Here is a 9,133-nt window from a genome sequence, read left to right on the forward strand (position 1 = left end):
CCTAACATCGAGTCATTGGCATCGAGCGTATCCGTATGGATATCTTTAGTTCCCTATACAGTGCTAAAGCTTTCTTATCTACATTCGAGAGCTAATAACTCTAATAGCGTTTAGTTTATAACGGACTATAGCACAAGCATCTTACAGTGGGTGTTTTCTGTTACAGAATTACATTAATTAGTCGTTTGAATAAAAAAAAACTAGACAATATATTTGACAGAGTTGGGAAAAGACTATTGAAATGTGGCGACTTGCTCTGTTACTTGCTGTGTTCTGCGCGGTCGACATAGTGAATTCACAAAGCTCTATAGGTAACTATTTAGAAGCAGTTAAAGAGATGATTCTACACAGTAACAAATGTTTTGTTTTTTTCTAGTGAACACCGTATTCAAATTCTCACCGCCCGATTTAGGGAATATATTCTTTGCATTTGCGAACGAATCTGACGCGAGCCGCTTCATAGTAATTATCCAGACTGTTCCTGAAATCACGTTCCGTAAGTACCTATATATATAGTAGAGTGGGGGAAGATGGAACATTTTTATTCTGTTTCTCGTCCCATTTGGTAGTAAACAAAGAACTATCAAAGAATTGTAAAACTGTATCCTCACGACTTCCATAAATCGTTGTTAATTGTTTAAAAATGGATCAGGATATTTAAATAATATGTTCTAAAGATGTCCCATCTTCTCCCATTCTATTATACGTTTTGTGAAGAGATTAGAACAACGTTTTAAAAATTCATAGTTCGCTTAACTTAAACAAAAACAAAGCTCAATGAACACAGCGGACAGTATCGTAAAACTATTTATATAATAAATAGAATTTCGTTTCAAAGTTTAAACCCTGGGTATATAGTGTTATCGTATAATTAGCAACAGTGGGACAAGATGCATAATTTTCCACATAATCTAATCGTATTTTTTACCAATTATCGACGCTTTTTTAAAGTCGTGAGTATAAGAGGTGATATAATTCTGTCAATAAATTTTGTGTACTACTAAATGAATCGATAAAAAAGAACGCAATTTCGAACATTTTAACCCAGCCGTTACCCCGCGAAGGTAAATAAGTTACAAAAACAACTACTGTATGATATTGAACTAATCTATATATGGTTAAAGTCATGTAGGGTCATATACCATGGCCTATATAGGGTTAGGGTCTGAGGTGGCCCATTTTTATAAAATATTGACATAAGTGTGGGTGAAAATAGGACATCGTAAGCTCATGATATGCAAATATCCTGATCACGTTTTAAAGAAATTACAACGGTCTATGGAAGTCGTGAACATAAAGTTTTGTAACTCTGATGTTCTTTGTTTTCTACCAAATGGGTCGAGAAAACAGAACGAAAAGTGTTCCATCTTTTCCCACCCTACTCTATATTTAATAAATTTGAGTTATCTGTGTGTGCAGAAAGGAACCTGTGTACTGTCGGGTTCGGAGGTGATGGGTACCCTTGTGCGGAACAAGCTGACTGTACGCAGATCGACCAGTTATTACTGAGGTGTAAATGCAAAACAGGATTTGTCAGCATAAACGACGTCGAGGTTCAAGCGCCCCTAAACGTAACACTTTTTCCCGAAGGAATGAATTGTCAAGGTAAGACATAAGATGAGTCGTATATGTGGTTTATACTCCAACATTCCGCTGGTTGACGTATATATAAGTTGTCTCAAAAATGACGTGCGTATACGATTACCACCCACGCGGGCGGGGCTTTTAGGAATCTTGAGATATTTAAAGGTGGTTATTGAGATGTATGACACATGTCTCAATGAGACAGTTGAACGAACCTTAAACCGCGAGAAATATTTTGACGATATTGTATTTAAAATACTGCGAGTGGGCAGTTAAGCTAAACGCTTGGAAATTCTCCTTATATATATATATATGGAAATCAATAAAACGCATCAGCCAAATTGAGATTTACGCCAGATATGGTCATTTATTTTACACTATATGTTAATATACGGGAACGAGTTTTACTTGTAATATTAACACCTTCACAGAAAGTTAAACCTTTTTCAAATTTAAGAAATGCCTTTTATAAAAATATATACGATTAACATGGCAAGGTTTTCTTTCTTATAGACATCAATGAATGCGCAGCAAATCCGTGCCCGAGTACAGCAGCATCATGCGTGAATACATTCGGTTCGTTTCAATGCAACTGTAAGACGGGTTACACAGGGCCAAACTGCACAGGTAAAATATACGACAACGCGTGTATAACACCATACACTGTCATACTGACTTTAGTAAAGTACATTTTGTAAAAATCGTAATAAGGGCCACAAGAAATTGATTCAAAAAATAAGTTACATAAGGTTTCTGTACTCCACCGAAGCGTATTTACAAAAGGTTTCGTTTTGAAAACAGGAAGTATAGAAGGCTTGGTCATTTTACCTTAAATTAACCTGTTTAAACAGATATTAATGAATGTACATCCGCGACTTCGCCTTGCACTGGAGCAAACAGAATGTGCGTAAACACTTTGGGGAGTTTCATGTGTCCTTGCTTAACTGGTTACACTGGGACGACATCTTGCGTTGGTAAGAACTAAATTGTGAAACTTAATCTGTCATGACAAAATTAAAGAGAATCGCTTTATTATACAATTGCTAATGAAAATTTTGAACAAATGACGTGTGGTTCAACCCTCCAAGACTCATGACAATAGAATAAACTCATTTAAACGCAATATTGTATAACGTCTAGTTCTAAAACGTTGAATCAATCTTTATGGAAATGACAGCCACACCCGCAGACGTTTGCGCTTCAATGGAGGGAAGGGATAAACCATGTCGTCACTCTGTCATGGGTGCTGAACGTCTTTCTTTACAATAACTATTTATATCCAGACATATCTCATTACCCCCGTGAATAACCGGAGGAAAAATTAAATAACCGTTTGGTTCTAATTACGACATGTTTTGTAGACATCAACGAGTGCTCAACAAATCCGTGTCATGCTGGTGCTACGTGTGTAAATACGCCAGGGAGTTTTACATGTAACTGCCCAACAGGTTTAGTAAGCCATGCCGGGGCTTGCGTGTGTAAGTATATTCATATCACTTTCGCCTAAAACAATTTAAATTATTGTACATATTTATGTGACTATAATTCCGTAAACCTGACCCTATATTCTAGTATAGTCCTCATGAAGTTGGACTTTTTCGTAACGTAAACATCCTTATATATTACACTATCCGTTTGACTTGATTTTGTTTATTACATATCGTAGCACAACAAGAGCCTTGTTTTAGTTGACTAGAGTTGAAAAAATTTGTTAAGCATTTGTGTAAGCGCAGGGGTTTGACAAACAGTTATGCAAATTTGGGCACGTAAGGTGCCAACATACATTTTATTGGCACAATACTTTTGTTCCACGGGTACAGTTGTGGAACTTGAATTATAAAAAAAACAACTTTTCATTTTATGAAAGTACATTTAAACTGTTTTCATACATGTTATTCCAGCACCCAACGTTGACGAATGCGCATTAGGAACAGACAACTGCGATATGAACGCGAACTGTATCGACACTTTCGGCTCATTCACATGCGCTTGTAATGTGGGATATAGCGGCAACGGTGTAACATGCTCTAGTAAGTATCTATACTATTCACGGGGAAGTTGGGCAAGTCGTAAAACTGTTTACATATATTAGGATGAAGGAAGACGGGACACCATTAGCACATAATATCCAAATATACTGATCGTGTTTTAAACAATTAACAGCGGTCTATGGGAGTCGTGAGGATACAGTTTTATAATTATTTAAATTTTCTTTGTTTACTGCCAAATGAAACGTGAAAGTATATTGAAAAGGTGTTCCATCTCCCCCACCCTATATAGACCAACATACGAGAAATAAGCGGCAATTTTGTAGTTTTAAATGTTGTTTAATTTTAGACATCGACGAATGTTCACAAACGCCACCTGTGTGTACAAATGCGGTTTGTAATGATACGATGGGAAGTTTTATTTGCATTTGTTTAAGCGGATTCGTCAAGACCGGACATACTGTATGTGTCGGTAAGTAGTACTAACTTATTTTAATTATATGCAAATTTGTACGAAAACGTTCTGTAAATTTGTCACTGCCGAGCCATCGCTCAAAGAATAAAAAAAAATCTCAGTAATGCGTAAAAATTTCGGCTGGTGTTAACAAGAACATCGTCGCTTTAGTGGTCCATGATTAAGCATATGTAGTCAGGTAGGGAAAAGTTGGGACACTTTTTTATTCTATTTTCTTGTTCCAATGGGTAGTAAACAAAGGACATCCAAAGAGATATAAAGCCGAATCCTCGTGACTCATATAGACCGTTGTTAATTGTTTAAAACAAAATCAGGATATCTGGATGTTATGTGATATAGATGCCCGTATTTCCCCACCTTAATTATACACTATTAAACGCAAGAATTGGATTAATAAAACATAATAGTTTTTTTATCTTGCAGATAAGAACGAGTGCGCTGACAATTCTAGTAATTGTCATATGAACGCCGATTGTACCAATATAGATGGCAGTTTTACATGTGCATGTAAAACTGGATTTACTGGTGATGGTGTAACCTGCACTGGCGTTGACGAATGCATGGAGAACACGCACACCTGTCACGCAAATGCAACTTGCTTAAATACGCTTGCAAGCTTTGTATGCGCATGTAACATTGGTTACTCCGGCAACGGCACTATGTGCACAGATATTGATGAATGCAGTATCAACGTTTGCAACGCAAACGCGATGTGCACAAACACGCCGGGGAGCTTTAAATGTAAATGCAACAGTGGCTATAGCGGCAATGGAATGATCTGCACGGACATCGATGAATGTGCATTAGGAACCTGCCATGTGGACTCCACTTGCATAAACACCGCGGGGAGTTTTGCGTGCGCCTGTAAACCCGGGTTTACCGGCAACGGCACAACTTGCACAGATATTAACGAGTGTCTAAGTAAGCCTTGTGACAGCAGCGCGACGTGTACAAACACTCCTGGTACTTACTCGTGTGTATGTAATAGCGGATACAGCGGGAACGGATTCACATGTACTGGTAAGCTAAGTGCAACGTAGCTTAAACTACGGTTTGTGAACAAAATTATATATAGTATGGTGGGGTCAAATGGGACACCTTTAGCACATTATATCTAAATTCTCTGGACGTGTTTTAAACAGTTAACAGTCTAGGGCAGTCGTGAGAATATGGTTTTATAATTCTTTCAGTGTCTCTGTTTACTAGCAAATTGGGTGGAGTTAATAGAATGAAAATATGTCTAATTTTTCTCCACCCTACTATGCACAAACGTTTAGTTTAGGGAAACATCAAATCTCATGCTGCTAATACACAGAGAATGAAAACTTATATTATAACATATTTTTTCTAAAATTGTGTGTTTGTGTTTCTTTAGATAAGAATGAATGTGCGCTTGCAACAGACAATTGCCATAACTTAGCTTCATGTGTAAACACAGCGGGTAGTTACACATGCACTTGTAATACTGGTTATAATGGCGATGGAACGACTGCCTGTGTAGGTAAGCGCTTATAATGGAACTTTAACAATATAATTTGGATTGTAGCCAACGTGTATGACCAGTGGCGCAGCCAGAAGAAAATAAGGTGGGGTTTTAATAAAAAAATAAAAATATATATTTTTTTAGATTTTTTTTGGTTTAAAAGAGGGGGTGTCGCGACTCCCTAACCCCCATGGCTGCGCCACAGTGTATAACTATCTTTGTATACGATTTACAGATATCAACGAATGTATGGTTGGAACAAATACCTGTCATGCCTCAGCAACATGCACAAACACATTGGGAAGTTTTACTTGTGATTGCAATACAGGGTACACTGGAAACGGTACAACATGTTTGGGTAAGTATAGGCTATATTGTAGCCGCTAAAATAAGCTACAAATTAAACCCATCTTTAATGTATAGTAGGGTGGGGGAAGATGCGACACCTTTTTCATTCTATTTTTGTCCCATTTTAGTATGGTGGGGTCAAATGGGATACTTTTAGCACATTATATCCAAATTCTCTGGACGTGTTTTAAACAGTTAACAATCTATAGCAGTCGTGAGAATATGGTTTTATAATTCTTTCAGTGTCTCTGTTTACTAGCAAATTGGGTGGAGTTAATAGAATGAAAATATGTCTAATTTTTCTCCACCCTACTATGCACAAACGTTTAGTTTAGGGAAACATCAAATCTCATGCTGCTAATACACAGAGAATGAAAACTTGTATTATAACATGGGTTTTCTAAAATTGTGTGTTTCTTTAGATAAGAATGAATGTGCGCTTGCAACAGACAACTGCCATAACTTAGCTTCATGTGCAAACACAGCGGGTAGTTACACATGCACTTGTAATACTGGTTATAATGGCGATGGAACGACTGCCTGTGTAGGTAAGCGCTTATAATGGAACTTTAACAATATAATTTGGATTGTAGCCAACATGTATGACCAGTGGCGCAGCCAGAGGAAAATAAGGTGGGGTTTTAATAAAAAAATAAAAGTATATTTTTTTTAGATTTTTTTTTGGTTTAAAAGAGGGGGTGTCGCGACTCCCTAACCCCCCTGGCTGCGCCACAGTGTATAACTATCTTTGTATACGATTTACAGATATCAACGAATGTATGGTTGGAACAAATACCTGTCATGCCTCAGCAACATGCACAAACACATTGGGAAGTTTTACTTGTGATTGCAATACAGGGTACACTGGAAATGGTACAACATGTTTGGGTAAGTGTAGGCTATATCGTAGCCGCTAAAAGAAGCTACAAATTAAACCCGTCTTTAATGTATAGTAGGGTGGGGGAAGATGGGACACCTTTTTCATTCTATTTTTGTCCCATTTGGTGATAAACAAAGAACATTCAAGGAATTATAAAACCATATTCTTATACAACTCCCATGGACCGTTCTTAATTGTTAAAAACACGATTAGGATATTTGGTTATTATGTACTAAAGGTGTCCCATCTTCCCCCACCCTAATATTTGTGAGGCATAACCGTACAGATATTGACGAATGTACAACTGGTATACACAAATGTCATTCTTCTGCGAAATGTACGAACACAGCAGGAGCTTTTACATGCACTTGTAATCCGGGGTATTCGGGAAACGGTCAAACTTGCTCAGGTACATGTTATGTAGATTTTCGGTAATTAACATCGACGTTTGTTTTATAAGCGCTGTTCTACACAGTTTTTAATATGTTTACATTAGGTACGTGCTGCAATAGTTAACGGCAATTGCTAAAAGCTATAGTGGTCACTAATGGATTGACCAAATTAACAGCCATACATAAAAACGAAAAAATCAACCAAAAAAATAAAATAATCACCTACAAAGTAGCACACTTGTTAACTGTATGTACACCCGTGTGTGCGAGGTGTATGTACACCCGTGTTATAACGTTTGTCGTTTTGCAGCAACGCGAGGATAAAGCAAGTTACATTTATTTAATCATTCATCGTTTGTATAAATTATGTTTAATTTTATCTTTTTATTTTCATTGTTCACAGATATAGACGAATGCGCAACTAACTCCTTTTGTAGCGCGAATGCTGTTTGTTCTAACACAATTGGAAGTTTTACTTGCTCATGTTCTACTGGCTTCTCAGGCAACGGTGTTGTGTGCATCAGTAAGTTTTAATAACAAGCTTAAATGTCGTTTACGTTTGTATGTACAGTAGTTGAAACACACACATATAATGATCTAATAGGAATAGGAAATTCATCTAACTCACCGATGCAAGCGTCTGTAATTTTAACGTTGCTGGTGGCGATTTTTTCTGCAATAACTTTATTATAAAAGGACTTCGTCCGTTCACCACAAATGGTAATCACTAACCGCCAATTAACAAAACCACGAATCATCATATATACATCATAGTTGCATTGCATGTTTAATCTCTAACGAGTCTAACCGAACGATTGATTTGCATGTTAACTGCCATATAGTTTTATTTAGAAAATGACTGCAATGTTTCTTTATAAGGCTGGGCTAAATATCACGAAAACTGATGCTCGCGTTTAACGATTTGGCATATACATAGTGAAAATGCATGCGTGTAGTCCGGCACACGTAGCTCATTGGTGATTGATATAGTAGGGTGGGAGAAGATGGGACACCTTAAACACACAATTTCCAAATAGCCTGAATGTGTTTTAAAGAATTAACAACGGTCTGTTGAAGTCGTAAGGATACGGTTTCATATTTTTTTGAATTTTCTTTGTTTACTACCAAATGAAAAAAGAAAACAAAATAATACGGTGTCCCATCTTCTCCCACCCTACTATAGTATAATGATAGGCTTATACACTGCCAGGAGATATCCGTATTAGGGCGTGGCATGGTACATATAAAATTTAAAGTTTGGCTTAAAACATATAAAACTTAAAGTTTAAAAATCTTTACAGACGACAACGTGAAAAACAATCCTTGGCTGCGGTTCTTTATGTCCTACCCATTCGGAGCCTTCAAGATATTTACGCTTCAAATACCAGTTAACAAAAGACCAAAACTGATGTGCAAACTTCAATACCCTTTTGGATTTCTGAACGATCCCAACTGCCCGTAAAGATAAGCGGTCTACACGCCATCTAATATACATATATGTACAGACGGAATAAATTTTAGTTTAGTTATAATGTGGTAATGTGGGGTAAGGTGGGACACCTTTAGCATATAGTACCCAAATATCATGATCGTATTGGAGTCGTTGGAATACGGTTTTAAAATTGTTTAAACATTTTTTGTTAACTGCCAAATGGGACGAGACAATAGAAAGAAAAGGTATCCCATTTTCCCCACCCTAATATTTACCTTGTTTTCACCGTTGTAGATCTTTAGAGACTTGAAACTTTCCTTTCGTATACATACACTTTCAATTTACTCAATCACATTCACAATTTGAATCGTACCGTAGAATACACATTTATCTAAATCAACAAGCTTCTAAAATGTTCTATTAATGCTCAGTTCACTACAACAGCAACCATCAATGAAATGATTGCCAGTCCTGACCTGAATTAGAAAATGCTTTACCGTGCGTCCCTAAAGCAATTGCTGTGCGCGGGAAACAGTAATTTAGATAAAGAA

The 9,133-nt window shown here is 36.9% G+C and overlaps 1 protein-coding gene across 4 annotated transcripts; it reads left to right on the forward strand.

Annotated features, from left to right (window-relative positions):
* The first annotated feature begins 133 nt into the window (after positions 1-133).
* LOC149733754 (uncharacterized) lies at positions 134-8,986 on the forward strand. Of its 4 annotated transcripts, XM_089882061.1 has the most exons (17): positions 134-311; positions 377-496; positions 1,420-1,605; positions 2,098-2,211; positions 2,436-2,558; positions 2,946-3,062; positions 3,486-3,614; positions 3,922-4,044; positions 4,471-5,067; positions 5,423-5,548; positions 5,766-5,888; positions 6,301-6,426; positions 6,644-6,766; positions 7,045-7,167; positions 7,554-7,673; positions 7,755-7,870; positions 8,452-8,592. In XM_089882061.1, the coding sequence occupies exons 1-16, from the start codon at positions 242-244 to the stop codon at positions 7,841-7,843; spliced, it is 2,409 nt and encodes an 802-aa protein (XP_089738187.1). In that variant the 5' UTR covers positions 134-241; the 3' UTR covers positions 7,844-7,870; positions 8,452-8,592. The 4 variants fall into 4 exon arrangements, with proteins under 4 accessions (XP_089738187.1, XP_089738186.1, XP_089738188.1 ...); XM_089882060.1 differs by lacking the exon at positions 7,755-7,870 and having other exon boundaries at positions 8,452-8,986; XM_089882062.1 differs by lacking the exons at positions 6,301-6,426; positions 6,644-6,766; positions 7,755-7,870 and having other exon boundaries at positions 146-311; positions 8,452-8,986.
* Positions 8,987-9,133: the final 147 nt, after the last annotated feature.

Source organism: Ciona robusta, chromosome 7, assembly GCF_009617815.1.
Source record: "Ciona robusta chromosome 7, ASM961781v2".
NCBI lineage: Eukaryota > Metazoa > Chordata > Ascidiacea > Phlebobranchia > Cionidae > Ciona > Ciona robusta.

Bases quoted from the DNA above. Each gene is read 5' to 3' on its own strand.
- LOC149733754 (XM_089882060.1), top strand. From the start codon at position 242: ATGTGGCGACTTGCTCTGTTACTTGCTGTGTTCTGCGCGGTCGACATA. The intron at 2,212-2,435 runs GTAAAATATACG...CTGTTTAAACAG, and splicing joins CACAGGGCCAAACTGCACAG to ATATTAATGAATGTACATCC. The intron at 5,549-5,765 runs GTAAGCGCTTAT...TACGATTTACAG, and splicing joins TGGAACGACTGCCTGTGTAG to ATATCAACGAATGTATGGTT.